The 16,307-nt window shown below is 44.2% G+C and overlaps 2 protein-coding genes across 2 annotated transcripts; both read left to right on the forward strand.

Moving 5' to 3' along the window:
• Positions 1 to 6,895: 6,895 nt before the first annotated feature.
• On the forward strand, positions 6,896 to 8,460 carry GJA9 (gap junction protein alpha 9). The gene has a single exon (XM_054395418.1). It carries the CDS (start codon positions 6,901 to 6,903, stop codon positions 8,458 to 8,460), a length of 1,560 nt encoding a protein of 519 aa, XP_054251393.1. The 5' UTR covers positions 6,896 to 6,900.
• Positions 8,461 to 10,819: 2,359 nt separating this feature from the next.
• MYCBP (MYC binding protein) lies at positions 10,820 to 16,083 on the forward strand. The gene is made up of 5 exons (XM_054395420.1): positions 10,820 to 10,853; positions 11,044 to 11,116; positions 12,780 to 12,828; positions 13,509 to 13,638; positions 15,998 to 16,083. Exons 1-5 carry the CDS (start codon positions 10,839 to 10,841, stop codon positions 16,040 to 16,042), a joined length of 312 nt encoding a protein of 103 aa, XP_054251395.1. The 5' UTR covers positions 10,820 to 10,838; the 3' UTR covers positions 16,043 to 16,083.
• The last annotated feature ends 224 nt before the right edge of the window (positions 16,084 to 16,307 follow it).

Here is a 16,307-nt window from a genome sequence, read left to right on the forward strand (position 1 = left end):
AACCCTTCCAGGGAAGAAATATTTCCTGACATCCAGCCTGAACTTCCTCTGGCACAGCTTGTAACCATTTCCTCTAGTCCTGAAGCTGCTGCTGCTCATAACTCATCTTCTCCCCAGGCTGCTTCTGCTCCTGGCTGGCTCCTGGAGGTCAGTGGCCATGCCAGCTGGGAAGGGTCAGCAGGGCTGGATCCCCCACTGTGGGGTCACACAGAGGAATGGCAGCAATAGTGAGCTAAGGCTGAGTGCAAGGGATGAGCTTGTCTGCACCCAGCTCTGGGCAGTGCTATCACCATGAAGAGGCAACTGTTTGTTGAAAGTACTCAGGGAGAAGCAAGGACTTCAAAAGGGGAAGTGTGAGAATGAACAACCTGGAAACAGCCACCCAGAGTCCAGGGGAAGAATAAGGCCTGGGTTATTGGAGTCTGTGGCTCCTTAAAATGAGATGTCTGCAGCCACTGCGAGCACATCCTTTTGGACAGGAACCAGCTCTTGTGCCAGCAGGTTTCTTGCCCTAGGAAGCCCCTGCTCAGGGTGTTTTGTCCTGCTCACTGTACCCAGGACACCCCCACAGGGCACCCAGAGCCAAGCTTCAGCCTCACACCAAGTTCCCCTAAATCCTCATGACGGCCAAGTGCCTGCTGGCGCTGTGGACAGGCTCAATTTCACGCTGGCTTTCTCTGGTGGAGCTCAGAAAGCCTCTTAACAACCCAAGGCACACATTGACTCCTCCAGTAGCTGCTACAGGGTGAGAAGGAAGGGCTGAGTGGCTAAAAAAAAGGCTCAGTTCCCAGAAAAGGGACTTTGCCAGAGGGGTGCTTAGCACAACAGGTGTTTAAGGTGAGCATTACCCAGACAAGTTGAGGACAGCAGGGACACAGAGGTGTTGGAGGCTCTGTGTCACACAGAGTAAGGAAGGAAAAGGCTGCTCAGGCAGCAGTAGGAAGTAGGAATCTCTGAACTGCAGCTATGGAAGCTTGGACTCCCCAAATCCCCCAAGGAGAATGCTCTGTAGCCAGAGCATCGCAGGAGGAGACCACGTGCCCAGAGCAGCTTGAGAAGCAGCTGCCAGCATGGGAGGGCTGGAGGCTGGGAAGGTCCCACAGCCAGCAAGGCTCCAACAAAGCAAACCTCCAGCAGCTCCAGCATTTTCAGCAGCCTCTACTCAATACTGACAGCTTGATTAAAATTGCACCTGAATGGGAGAAGCTCCACTGGCCCCAGTGTAGTTCCAAGGCTGGTTCTGCAGCTGGAACAGCGAAGGGTTGCAGCCTGAGCTCAGTGCAGTGACTTCTGAAACACATTATTCCAAATTAAATTAGCAGAGGTTTTTTTTTTTTTTAATTTATTTCCTTTTTCTCCCCATCCTCAACTGAGGAGCAGCACCAGAACACTCCATGCCCTTAGCTACCAGTGTGCCACACTGTATCTATATAAAGAAAATAAATCACAACTTCCACGTGTACTAAAGTGTTCACAAGAGTCTGGACAGACTCTTTACAAAGCTTGGCTTTTTTTCCCCCCCATGCAAATACTGGAAGGATAAATCAGAGCATTTCCATGCAGCCCAGTGAGCACCAGCAGGAGCTCAGGCGTGATGCTGTGGAAGGAAGAGCATCCAGTCCCACAAAAGATGTTTTCTGGTCATCCCTACCCTGCTGGAGCTGGCCCCAGTGCTCTGTGAGCTCAGCTTAAAAATGCAACCTTGGTATTTCCTTCCAGCAAGGTGGTCACAAAGCCAAACAAAGCCCAGACCTTGAAGCCAGCATGGAAGAGGGGTGGTAGCTTTTTCCACGAGCTTTGGCTCCATCACAACCAGCAGCACCTCTTAAAGTACCTCCTTCTCCAGCCTCTCCAAACACCGTTCCAGACCTAGGAAAGGTTGTCCTAAAGGGTTTTTAATTCACTGGTAGCAGGATATATTCCCTAGTCTGTGGGTAATGTGTTAAGTTTTAAACGGCACTGTGAGGGGAGGGTAAAAAACCCAACCCATGACTTACAAAACCAAACAAAAATAACAACCCTTAACTGAAAAATCATGAACACAAGTGAAAAACTAAGACACTGAACAAAAACTAATGAGCAGTTAGCGTGAATGCTGCCTAAGCCTGCCTTGATGGCATTCAGGCACCTTAAACACGCTTCCAGGGGCTTTTAGGCAGGAAACACCAAGGGGGCAGCCAGCCGAGACACATCTACCGAGGCACTGGCGGCCGCCATGACACCTACCGAAGCACGGGCGGCCGCCATGACACTTATCGAGGCAGAAGCGGCCGCCATGACACTTATCGAGGCAGAGGCGGCCGCCATGACATCTAGCGCGGCAGAGGCGGCCGCCATGACACCTATCGAGGCGGAGGCGTCCGCCATGACGTCTACAGCGGCACAGGCGGTCGTGATGATATCTACCGAGGCACAGACGGACGCTACGGCATCTATTGAGGCAAAGGAGGCCGCCATGACATCTATCGAGGCGCAGGAGGCTGCTATGACATCAACCGAGGTACAAACGGCAGCCGTGACAGCTACCGAGGTACAAACGGCAGCCGTGACGGCTACCGAGGCACAAACGGCAGCCGTGACGGCTACCGAGGCACAAACGGCAGCCGTGACAGCTACCGAGGTACAAACGGCAGCCGTGACAGCTACCGAGGGACATTTCCTGTGTCATTTCCTTCAGGGGGAAGTCCCCGGTCTGGGCTATCAGCCCCAAACGGGGATGGGGAAAAGCGGGGGAGAATGGGAAAAAAATAAGGGGGGGGGAGGAGAAGTGGGAGCTTTTGAAAGTATTTCTCTATCTGCAAGAGATCTCTATCTTGGGACATGTGAGGGAAAGAAAAGGTTTAGTGATTCTAAAGACAATGATAATAGAATCATAGAATGGTTTGGGTTGGAAGAGACCTCCACAGGTCATACAGTCCAGCTCCCCTGTGGTCAGCAGGGACATCCCCCCCTAGATCAGGCTGCTGAGGGCCTTGTCAGCCTGGCCTGGAATATCTCCAGGGATGGAGCCTCAAGCACCTACCTGCACAATCTATCGCAGTGTTCCACCACCCTCATGGTGCAGAATTTGTTTCCCACATCCAATCTACGGTTCCCCAAATTTCCTGCTGTTGCAATTTGTCATTTGATCCTAACTTCACTGCTGGAAAAACGTGGGAGCGCATCCACGTTACCCTGAAAGCATTTAGGACATGTTGCTGCTGTTTGTGCCTCTAGTTATCTAGCTGGCAACCCTGAGTTAGACAAATACAGTAGAAAATAAGAATCAATTGTACACAGGAAGTGCACATTATTGATGAGTAGGGATGAAAAGGTCTTGATTTTCAGAGTATTTCCACAACTGAATGAATTCCCTGGCTAACCCTGAGCTAACAGAATGCAATACAGGCATTAAAGTTTGGGGGATGGTTTGTAGCAAAGCCACCATTGATGAAAAGCCAGTGAGATAGGTTCTAGGCCAGGGAGAAAAGCATCACTAAGTGTTTGGATACTAAACACTGAATGCTGGTATGACAGTTTGTGTAGACAGTCACATCTGCAACATAGAGTTAGAGAATCACAGAGTGATTTGGGTTGGAATGGACCCTCAAAGGCCATCTAGTCCAACCCCCCCTGCAGTAAGCATGGACATCCTCCACTAGACCAGGCTGTCAGAGCCCTGTCGAGCCTGACCTTGAATATCTCCAAGGATGGGGCCTCAACGACTTTCCTGGGCAACCTGTTCCCGTGTCCCACCACCCTCATAGTGCAGAACTTGTTCCTCACATCCAATCTAAATCTCCCCTTCTCTCATTTCAGGTACTGGAAGGCCACTATTACATCTCCCTGGAGCCTTCTCCAGGCTGAACAACCCCAGCTCCCTCAGCCTGTCCTCACAGGAGAGGTGCTCCAGCCCCCCAGTCATCTTCATGGCTCTCTTCTGGACCCACTCCATCAGGTCCTTGTCCTTCCTGTGTTGAGGTCTCCAGAGCCACACGCAGTGCTCCAGGTGAGGTCTTATCAGAGCAGAGTTTGGATGAAGGTATAGAGCAGCATGGAATTATCACAGGTGCTGAAATTAATGTTCCCTCCCAAGTTGTTGAGTTGTCATTTGACTGAAATACCATTTGAAATGAAATAATGCATCTCGGAACATTTTCTGCAGATCATTCAATGTTCATCTTAACATTTACAGGACAAGCAGATCCTCAGCCACCACGGTCCAGTCTGACTGAACACTTCATGATTTTCAAACAAAGCTTCAGCATCTTTGCAGGAGGCATGGTTGGGGGCAAGGAGGGGGTGTCTGTGATCCCTTTCAAAGGACTTAGAATTTTTTTTTTCACCAATGGCAGAAAAATGTTTAGAAAGCTACTTTAAGTACTCAGTGGAAGAGATGTGTGTTTAGAAACCTGCTTTGAGGTACTTAATGGAGCTGCTGGGCTGTAGACTGAGAGCTTGCCAGAATGATCGAATACTTCCAGGCGAGCTGTTATTTAACTCTGAAATCGGACATGACCTATTGACTGATCCTCAGCATCAACATTAAAAAAGAATGATTAGCATTTTAGACTCCTCACCAAAGGGAATTTATCCATCCTCTGCAGGATACTTGGATCAGTGATACACTTTTACAGGGCACTGAAGAGAATCATCTAAAAGAGCATTGTAGTGCTAGCTATACTTTTTAATTCATATTGATCCTGGTGGGGGAGTTACATATTAATACCAGGCATGCCCAGCAAGACCCTATCCTTGGCCATTGCACTGCTCATGCTGGATCCAGGACAACCTTGGACACAAAGCAATGAATTTTCTGAAGTGAGGCCTCTTTCCCTAAAGTGAGGCCTCTTTCCCTCCCCTCTCCTCACCAGTTTTTGCAAGCATTTCCTAAAGTTTAGAGTGTTTGAAAGAGTGCTTCCTGGCCTCCCATCATTCCCCAAAATGCTCTGCAGCAATCTGATTGACTCCAAAATATTCAGGGAGATATTAAGTTCTCTTTAAACACATTTTGTGTGTTCCCTCAGGTTACAAGTTGTGATTTGTGCTAAACTCCTCCAGGAGAACAGACTGTCTGCAAACATTCACAACTGTAGTGTTTGCTAAGACTTACCTTCTTTGCTTTTGCAGATGAGCCAAGTGTTTGCTGCTACTGAGATATGTAAGCTTAGGCCAATGGTTTTCTTCTATTCTGTTTCTGTGAGGCTGAGATTGTTCTAAAAACCTGGTATGTGCTGGAAAGCAAAAGGCAAAGATAACCTGAAGGAAGTTAAGAGATGCAGATTTTTCATTCCCTAGCTTTAAAAAATTATATTCTTTCACTGGTCATAGTGAAATTATGCTTGGAGCTGTAGCAAACTGAACAACAGATTGATTTTCTCCTCCCTCTATCCCTGGCAAATATAAATTCAATGTGCAAAGCCTGCACTCCATCACTTGCTGCTGCAGAGAAATAAAACTGCTCATAACGTGAAATTTATTCACGCAGATGGAAGATGGAAGGGGTTGTGACACTGCAGATCTTTACTTTCACCCAGTTTGGTAAAGAAAGGTATGTTTTATTGCTAACTTGCCATTTGTTTTTCATTTCCTTCTCTTTTAAAATGTCTGATTTGCCTATTTGTATGCCAGTTTGCAAAAATATCTTTGTGTTTAGTCTGCTTTAAGATTAAAGTTTCTCCTGTAGTCGTTGGTACTGCAGCTGTAAGGCTGCGACTTCCGTTTCATTCCTTAACAGTCCTCTTTCACAGGGTGAAAATTAATCCCATCTGAATGGCAAATGCTGTGTTAAGCCACCTTTACCCTAAAAAAAAAAAAAATCAAATATTCAGTTTTTAGCACAACTGAGTTCTACTGGATTTAGTATAGCTGAATGCTATTGAATTGTACTGTACAAGCAATAAAAAGGTACGTCTACAGGCACAGAGATTATCCCTGCACATAAAAAAGACCCAAACAGATTTTGTAACATAAACACTGAAAAGGAATTTAAAATCTTGCTTACAATATAGGCTCCTGGGACAGGGAATGAAAGAAACACAGGGAAGAGAAGTGAGATGTGCAATTCTGAACACATCACCCATTTATCTGTACTTAGGTATTTAGTGCATTTAGGAAAATGATGGCAGAACATTTCTTTTTCATTTCTTTTTCACAGATTTGAGGCCAAAGATAGCACCACTTGACACTTAGGCACTCTGCTCTGTATATCAACTGCAGCTATCATTGATCAGAGGAAACTAATTATGGTGGTTCTATTTATTTGTTTATTGATGACATCCACAAAGAGCAATCGTCTGGGCCAAATTCTATGTGCAAAGGTCTTTTTTTTTAATTTAACAATGCAATTTTTAGTGAAATATTCTGTTCCTCTTAGATCTTTGTGTAAATTGAATCATAGGATGGCTTAGGTTGGAAAGGACCTTAGAGCCAGTCTGTGATTCTATGATTGAGTTCCTTCGTGTATCCAATTGGACGTTACTGTAACGTCAGCTGGAACGTGGGGCTCAAAACATCTGAAAAGGAGGACCAGGAAATATTCCTCTGCCTTCATAAGTGTCCTAAATATGAACATACCATGATCACACCGCTATTGGGTCAAATGGACCACATAATGCTCTTAAAATCCTACTACAAGACACCTTAGTTTCCACTGATTTATGTAGACTGAGGGTGCCTAACACCTCATAGTGATGTGCTTATCAGGATGTCTTTTACTGATAGACACAGTAGATGTGTGGGAGAAAAGTACCTAGAGTATAAATGAGCAGTGGGTCATGTTGCTGTGGCTACAAGGTGAGATTCAATAATTTTTCCCAGTGTTTTTTTCTTTTGGTAATGCTTTAAGGAAGGACTGCAGCTTTTACAATGTTTGATACTTTGTTCTCTCATACATTTTAGTGTTAAGATGGCAGAATAACCATGGGAGACTGGAATTTCCTTGGAGGCATTTTAGAGGAGGTCCACATTCATTCCACCATTATTGGAAAGATCTGGCTAACTATCCTCTTCATATTTCGAATGCTTGTTCTTGGAGTGGCAACTGAGGATGTCTGGAATGATGAGCAGTCAGAATTTATCTGCAATACCGAACAACCTGGTTGCAGAAATGTGTGCTATGATGAGGCCTTTCCCATCTCTCTCATAAGATACTGGGTCTTGCAAGTCATATTTGTGTCTTCCCCTTCCTTGGTATATATGGGTCATGCCTTATACAGACTAAGAGCCTTAGAAAAAGAAAGGCAAAAAAAGAAAGCTCAGGTAAGAGTAGAACTCGAAAGCACTGAATTAGAAATGACTGAAAGTCGGAAAAGGCTGGAGAGAGAACTCCGGCAGCTGGACCAAAGAAAGCTAAACAAAGCCCCCCTGAGAGGCTCTTTGCTCTGCACTTATGTGATCCATATTTTCACCAGATCAGCAGTGGAAGTTGGGTTCATGATTGGGCAGTATCTTCTTTATGGATTTCATCTAGATCCCCTTTACAAATGCCAGAGAGATCCGTGTCCAAACACAGTTGACTGCTTCGTATCCAGACCAACCGAGAAGACAGTGTTCATTTTATTCATGCAGTCGATAGCGACCGTGTCACTGCTTTTAAACATCCTAGAGATTATCCACCTAGGATTTCGAAAGATTAAACTAGGACTCTGTGGGCAAAATAAAAACAAGGACGATCCTGATCACTTCTGTGCAAACAAATCTAAGAAGCACTCTGTGATCCCCCACTCTTGCTTGGGAATATCCACAGCCCCGCAAAAAAATCTCCCGTCCGCTGTTAGCGATTACACTTTCTTCATGGGAAAGCAAACTGACGCTGCCATCTACCCAGTTCTAACCTCTCCTGTCATGTTCCAGCCTCTGCAAAATAACCATACAGAGAGGAGCAGCAATTACACCCATCACAATCAGGAGAATAAAGTGCCAAAGAAGGGGCCAGCTACCAATGCTTTAGATAACCAGACTCAAAATGCTAGCACAGTGCATAACGAAGGCTTGCTCGGCAAGCTCGGGAACGAAGCACAAGATGCGTGCCAAAAAGCTGAAAAGAAACATTTCCTTGTTGTTGCTCAGGGTGCAGATGTAGCCTCGAGCACCTGCTTGAGAAGCTTTGCTGAAATGCCATCTCAAACTTCACTGCAACCCGAGACAACATTTCCTGCTGCCAGTTTCAGAAGACAACATGGAATGGGTTCGGCTTGGAACTGCTCGGCGATGGCTGAGAACGAAGGAGCCTCCGCAAATTCTCTTCCGAAGAACAGCAGCAGAAGGCAAAGTGGTTTCAGTGCGAACAAAGCCCAACCTCCTTACAATATTGATGTAAAATATGCTAGACCAGATACTCCTGACTCTACAGGGGAGGTGAGCTCAGAATCTAAACAAAGTAAAAACTGTGACAGTCCGAAGCCTTTCTCCCTGTCCAGGCAACTATCACTGTCCAGTAATGCCAGTGGCAGGCGTGCCCCCACTGATCTTCAGATCTAGTGTGAGCTAACCCATCCATTGCACTTGGCAGTGCTGGGATCATTACTGAACACTGCAACATAAAGAATAATTATGTGTAAGAGCAGATAAATGGTTCAACTTTAACCAGCTGTTTCACATAGACACAAAAGTTGTGTAGCCTTTTGACTATTAGCTAATTAATATTTAAACAGTCCCTTTACTTCCTTTGTAATGAAAGGGTGGCTTAGACCTCAGCATATAAACTTCTACATGACCCTTCCAGCTAAAAGGGAAAACATGCTTGTCTAAGTCCACATATTAGGAAATGGCAGGCATAAAACCACAGCTGATACTGTTTAAAGTGAATAAAAGTAGAAGGCAAAATATAGTCTAACAATATATTTTCCAAAGACCAGTAAATGAAATTAGGGGAAAGATGGCATTGGTGCTCTCAGGAGAAATCAGCTGCTGGTAAATTATGTTTCTGCTTCATGTCTCTAAGAATTCAGGCATTTGATGGCTGTCTGAAAGCAGAATGTCAGACATTCTGCTGTATGAACTACGGTAAATACAAAAAGAACAAAACAGTTGATACATGTATCACTAATTCTTGGACTACACAGTACTTTTTTTTCAGTGTATCACCATTGGCTTTCTCAGCAGAACAATTAGAGTGAATCTCAATGTCATATACTACTACCTTTAAATACACTACTACATTTTCAAAGCATCATGAATTAGAGATGAGTTATGAGCTTTAATTTTGAGTGTTTTGCTTAACACTAATAAGCTAGTCATTATTATTATTTTTTCAATCAGAAAAAAAATTACTGTAATTTATTTTTTTTTAATGTCACAAACCAGAAGTCTTAGTGTGGTTTAAAATAAAAGAAAAAAAGAATTTTTATTTTGGTTAAGAGGTAGTACCTCCCTACTTTCAGTTACAATGTCAAAGAACCATATAAAAGGTTTATCAAACTGCAAAACTACTCCTTTTTTGGATGCTGGGGGGTTCATATGTCCCCCAAATTCTGAGAAACTGTTAAATAGTGCTTATAATAATTTAGAAAGAGTTTATGTTTTTTATAAGGGTAATAAATAACGGACATTCAAGCACTTGCTGCTCCAGTCCATAGAGTGTAAGGCAAGTTCCATGAGCCATCTATGAAATAATAAAGACTAAGGCAATACAATGTTACATTTGTGTTCAAGACTACTATGAATGAACTGCATTTACTTGAGTAGCATGGCACTGACAGACTGTTAAATACTTGGTGAGGTAGGTGGTCCTATCTGGGGTGCATTAATGTGTCCACACGTATTTCATAGCAGTGGATCTGACTTCTTGTGTGTATATTGGAAAAAAACATTTGTGGGGTGTAAAGTCACTATGTTACAGCATCATTTAATTCTTCATGTGCATTATAATCATGCATACAAGGCAGCCATGTTTCAGACTGGCTTGAAGGTTCTACAATAGCAGCAGGATTAAATTTGACCCTGTCCACATAAGAAACAGGCATTGATACTTTTACACCTATTCACTTCAGATTTTTCTCCAGCAGATAATTCTTCTCACTTCTAGTAGCACTCCACATGTATTTTTAAGCACAGTCCTGTGCAATTTTCCCTGCTCTCTTAAATTGATATCCAAGGATGGTGTGATTTAGCTCAGTTCAATCTGCTAGTGTGGTTTGAATTCTTGCATTTCTTGATGTGTAAGTTTTTGTGGGTGGTAACTGTGCTGAATGCACATTTTGCATTTAATGTCTGTGTAACAAAAAGCCAAGCATTTAATCCACTCTGCTCCCACTGTCTAAATAAGAGAAATCAGCATTTAGATGCTCACATACAGGACATAAAATTTGCATTTCTGTTGGTTCAAGACAAGATACAAAAGATTTTGGTTTTTTTTCTGATGCTGATAGCGGATTTTTACCTTTTTCGTTTGCGTGGACATGGGTCAAACATTCTCTTTTATCACAAAAAACTTGACAAGTGAAAATTGTAACTTAATTCCAGTGAAAATCGAAAACACTGCAGAATACTGTGCAGAAGAAGTGTAAAAAGACCCTTACATCGCAGGTGCAGCATTATTCCGTTGGGGCATTTTTATAACTTTTACAATGAATAGATTTTCTCAGTCAGTGGACACCACAGCGTTGCCCGAAAACAAACCGGTGCAACCGCCTCTATTTTTTAAATGTGTGATTCTGTGATGAGCAAAGCCGCGAACAACCTGCGAGACGAGGCCGGCAGCGAGCTGCTGCTGTGGCGACAGCGGCGGCCTCCCGCCGCCAAGCCGGGGCTCGGGGCCGCCGTCGGGCCCGGTCGCTGTGGTAACGGCTGGGGAACAGCCGCGCCGTTAAAGCGCCGGGCGCAGGCGCGGGGCGGGGTGCAGGCGCGGTGAGGGTTAGATGGCGCATTACAAGGTAGGAGGGAGCGAACAGCCGGCGGCGGTGAGGGGTCGGTGCGGAGGGGCAGGCTGCGGACTGGTGCCCGGCTTGGCCCTTCGTGCCGCCTCCACGGCGGGGAGCTGGGGGCCGGCCTGGTCCAACGAGCCGCCTCCGTAAGCTGAAGGGTGGGCGCCGCCGATCTGACCGTGTGGGCGTCCTCCCTCAGGCCGCGGACTCCAAGCGGGAGCAGTTCCGCCGGTACCTGGAGAAGTCGGGGGTGCTGGACACGCTCACCAAGGGTAAGTCTCCGGCCCTAGTCGAGCCTCCAGACGTGCCCGGGGGGCGGCTCCTTGGGCGCTTTCGTGGGCGGGGGCTGTTCGCCGTGGGGCGTCCCGCTCCCGCCTGGCACGGCTGTGTTGCGGTCGCCCCTCGGGCTGCCCCGGCACCTTCCGCCTGCACCCCCGCCTCTCGGCGAGCCGATCGGTCTTTTTCCTCAGTCTGAGTGGCGGCCGGCAGCAGGACTCGCCCGGGAATCCCGGTGCGGCGGTGGAAGCGGAGCCCGAGCTGGGCGGCGAGGCAGTGCGAGCTGGGGCAGGCAGAGCATCTCCTTTCCCCGGACGCGTGGCCTCTGCGCCGCGGCGCCTTAACCCCTTCCTGGCGGCTCAGGAACGGTGGAGGAGCGTGAGGAGCACGACTGCGGTTTCAGTCCCCTTACGGGGTGTGTTGGAAACCTCTCTTAGCCGACCCAAGTGCTTTTGGAGAGTTGAATTTCATGGGGTCTCCAGAGAAAGTAAATGGTTGAGACAAAATAGAAGCAAGTGTACTTTTAAAGAGCTTCTAGCTAAAAAGACTCTTGAACAGAGCTTGATGCTTCCCCTGAAACTCAGGAACCTTGTAAGTTTTGTGAGAGCAATTGGCCATGTCAGAATGAGGACAATTACGATGATAAACTGGATGCATACTTTGGGCTTCTCTATGGCTTAGCTTCTTATAAATTCTTCTGAAGCCTTTTTTGACAGCCTTCTAATAGTATGTGGAGAAAATATGATAATATTCATGCTTGCAAAATATGCTGTTTAAAGAGGGAGCAGCCCATATCAAGCAAATACTGTGTCGTGCTAAGTTTCTTGGCCTGGCTTGTGGTTATCATTCCTTTTTTGTATATTGCAATAGTAAGGGTGGGATGGCAAGAAGTTTTCCAAGCAGTGTGGCATCCTAATTGTATCTTTAACTTAGCTGCTTAGAGGAAAACCAATTTGGTTGCGAAAAGAGCACTTAAATGTTCATGAAACCAGATGTCTTCTGTAGCCATGTGTGTGCCCCTATGGGAGCAAGGTGTGATTATGGCTGGGAACTTTCTGAGTATTCATGTGGCTGAGTTATGCAGATATGGAGTCAATATGTATATGCATAGTTTTATTTAAGCCATCAGGGTACTTACTGCTTGTACCTTTACACCTTGGGAATGCTGATGGTTGCTAGAGCCCCCACCTGTAAAGATTATCAGTGCCACCTGCTCTAATGGTAGCCATTTAGTTTTGTAGCTGCAGGTGTTTGATGGAACTTTTATGCTGAGTGTTATGGATGTGCTGATGTCCTGCAGCTTACAGATATAGCTTAAATGGAAGTAATGTGAAGTCAAAAGCCAATGCTAGGGTTTTGTGTGGAATGTGTAAAAATTGCCCAGGCATGTTTGTGTTCTGTGCTAGAGTAGCCAAAGACTATGTGTAGTTAGGGAATCAACAAAAGTTCTCTCCAGCTGTTAACAGGTTGAGTGTTCTGTCCCCCCCTGTACAACAAACCTATTCTTTCTTAAAGTAGGTAGATACAAAGCTTGTTAAAGAGACAAATGGGTTCTAAATGTGGCATGCAGTTTGCGTGCCTTATAACTGTTCCTGCGTGGTTTAAAATCTTTGACTTGCATGAACTTCTTGCAATTGTTGAATATTTTTTTATTTGCAGTGTTGGTAGCCTTGTATGAAGAGCCAGAGAAACCAAATAGTGCCCTGGAGTATCCTTTTTCTCTTCTGGGAATGGTTCTTACAGACTTCACTTGGAAGCAGTACTGTTTCTGACCTCTAGATTAACCGGAGAGGCTCATTTAGAAGACTTAAATTTTGAACATGGCTTTTATGGGTGGATTCTAAGCTGATAATTGTATTCCTGCAAGCTAACAAAGTCTGACAGGATGCTAGACAACTCTGCCAGCAAGTAGGAGGTTAAGTTACAGGCTGTCACAATGTCTTAGAGCTGCAGCATTAGATTCAATACTTGTAGTACCTGTGGCTTCTGAAGGTAGCTTCTTTACACTGCTGTTTTAAGCAGCTTGCCTTTGTGGCTGTTGCTTTTACTTTGACTCTTCAAATTTTCTTTTAAGACAGGAAAAGGGGAGTTTAGTAAAACACAAGAATTTTTCCTTTGTATACTGATGTCTGTAATTTTTTGTTTGTTGGATATTGTTTGTGTATGGTGTGGTTTGGTTTTGGGTTTTTTTTGGGGGGGAAGTATACCAATTTACTTAGTTCTCTTATTTCTGTAACTTCATCTAGTAGGATGAAAAGCACTGCAGTGATCTTAAGTGGTTTAATGCAATTTCAGTCATGTATTGCAGCACTACCTTCTTCCTAAGTGTTAAAACTACAAGGTGGGTATGAAATCTAGCTGAAGAAATACTTAACATCTAAATATCAGCTTTCTGAAGCATCACCTGGGAGCTTCAGCTCCTGAGAATCCAGAAATAGAGGCACTTCGCTTGGAAGTGGCAGAGATGAAAGAAAAATACGACGCTGTGTTGGAAGAAAATAAAAAACTGAAAACCAAGGTAAAAGTCTACTTAGTAGTTCCCTATTACACAACAAGAATACTTGAATCCTGGGAGTACAGCTAACTTTCTTCCATTACAGCAACTGATAAGTTTGATTCCATTGTTTAGCCTCCTGGCTGAGGAATGAAGACGGAACTCATGGCAGTAAAGATTTATTTTTTTTATCCCAATGAGACACTTCTTACAGTCTATAACATAGCACAATATTGCTAAACTGGGGATTTTATTTATTTAGTGGAAGTGTGTGTCATTGAGGCTAACCTGATGTCTTCATTCAGTCCTGTCTGGGTGTGTTTAATCTGTCTGATATTATGTAGCTCATGCTTCCATAAGGGCTTTGAAAAAGAGAAAGGTTCATGTATTTGTTACAGAGGTTTTCAAAAGGCCAACTGAAGGAAGAATATTGTATATTTATGTGACCTGGCAGAGACTTACACAAGGCAGGATGTTACCAGTGAAGGCACTTGTATCCATGTGGAACAGACATTTGCAGTTTTCATTTTAAACGGCCCTGGTATTCCTCTGTCTGCAACAGCAGTGGATCTGAAGTGCTAGGTAAGGTAGAGCCAGCCTGAGTTTACAGGCTCCCTGAAACAGCTGAGATGCAAACAATTTCCTCTTAAGAGAGGGCACTGACTGTAAGGTCTGTGTTAACAACACCGAAGAAGAAAACCTTTGAGAACCTTAAGTTAGTAGTTTGTGTTGAGGTTTCCATGCCTTTGTTGGAAGAGGATGGCTGTTGCTATATCTGAACCTCCCTGGGATGTTTTACTGGGAGGCAATCACCCTACCTTAGTTCTGAAAGAAGGGATTCTTGGGCATTGATATTTCACATTTCTCATCAGAAGTGCCCTCTTGCTGTCCTAGTAATTCTCCTCCTTCTCTGTTACCCATTGTGAGCCCTTACAGCTACATTTGTTATTTCTTGCTAGGAAGTAAGGTGAAAAGCAGAATTGTAGGGAGAGTAGCAGAAGACCAGCAGTTCACCTGGCACAGCCAACTTAAAAATGCACCTGACAGTAGTAGACACTGAAAGCAAAGTAACCTGAGACTTTGTTTAAATAAATCTTTTAAAGGAGTCAACTTGTTCCAGGAAAGTAAATCTTTCCATAACCATGGGTTTATTTGTGGTTTCACCTTCTCCAACCACGAAATGATAAACTCTCACTGAATGTGTTTGCCCTTATTCATGTTTTTTGGTTTTTCCTTTTCTTTCTCCTACTGTCTTCTGCTTGTTGTTCTGACATACCATAGCACCTCACATGGCCAGAATGCAGGGAGAACTCTACTGTACAGCTTTGTTTTAACAGCCCTCTAGCATAAAATACAGGCCTTTAAGAGTGCATTTATTGGTAACTTGAATCGTGTGCAAGTAGGTGGCATTACTCTGTTGCATTAATCTGTGAGTATCTGTTATTTTCCTTGCATTTTTTGATCAGAATGTTGGGTATTTGGGGCCAGGGGCAGGAAGTGAATAGTTAGGCCTTTTGTGGGGGGATTAAAAAAAAAGGACACAACTGATTTTTTGGATTGTATACTGGCCACCTTTCGTAGCAACATCTAAAAGAATGGGAAAAATGCTGCTTTTAGTGGTTCTTGTTAGTGGTGTAGTGATTGCTGTAATGCAGTGTTGCTTTAAAGAACACCTGGGTATTTTAATTTCATTTTTTTTTTATAGGCTTTGTTTGTTTTTAACCTACCCTGCAGTTTGTAGAGAGGGAGTAGGGAGGGGAAGATCTCAACTGAGGAAACTGGATTGGCATATTTCAGAGACTTAAATCCTAGTGCTTGAACAATATTTGAAGCTTGACCTTATGTGTAATGTAACTTGAGTTGAAATAAAGATCTTTAGATGTGTGGTTTTGGAAATAACTTTACAAGTAAAGGTTGTGCGTAGTTGCTTAGACCAGACTCTCCAGAAAACATAATGAAAGCTAGAATGATTCCAGGAAATACTCCTTTGGGTACTGTTGCTATGAGTGTTTAATTGTATTTCATTGAAATCCGAGCTTCTAAGGCACTGATGGTTATCAGCTGCTATTTGAAATCAAAAGTATTTAGTAAGACACAGAACAACAACCACCAAAAAAGGTCTCCCTTAATTTTTGCCTTAAACTGTGTTTTAGAAGCCTCCCTTGCTTTAGCTGCATGGCTATACAATGTGTCAAAGTTATGCTGTGAGGGCAGGGTTACTTTGTTGCCTGATTTTGAATATAGCCTGGCATAAATATTAGCAATGGATTAAAATAGCACAAAGTAAATGGAAGGCTTCCACACCAAATATTTTCTACATTTCCTAGTGTAGAAAGTATCTGAAATGCTGCAGCTAACAAAATTCCTCTCTTTAAATCCACAGCTGGCTCAGTATGAACCACCTCAAGATGAGAAGCATGGTGAATAACAGTAGTTTCTCCTTCAATGCCTTGATTTAATAAAAGGCTTCCTGAGAACTGCAGTCTTTTTTTTTTTTTCTTGGTATGTGAGGGGAAAATACTGTGTTAAAACTGTGCAACAACAACCTCCCACCCCAAACAAAAACAAAACGGGGGGGGGGGAAAAGTAAGCCAACAAAACCAAACCCCCTCAAACAGAAAATAAGCCTCACCCTCTGCAACAAGAAAAAAGAAGCAAGCCCCTTGTAAGTTAGAACACAGACCTAGCATTAA

The sequence above is a fragment of the Indicator indicator genome, chromosome 33, assembly GCF_027791375.1.
Source record: "Indicator indicator isolate 239-I01 chromosome 33, UM_Iind_1.1, whole genome shotgun sequence".
NCBI lineage: Eukaryota > Metazoa > Chordata > Aves > Piciformes > Indicatoridae > Indicator > Indicator indicator.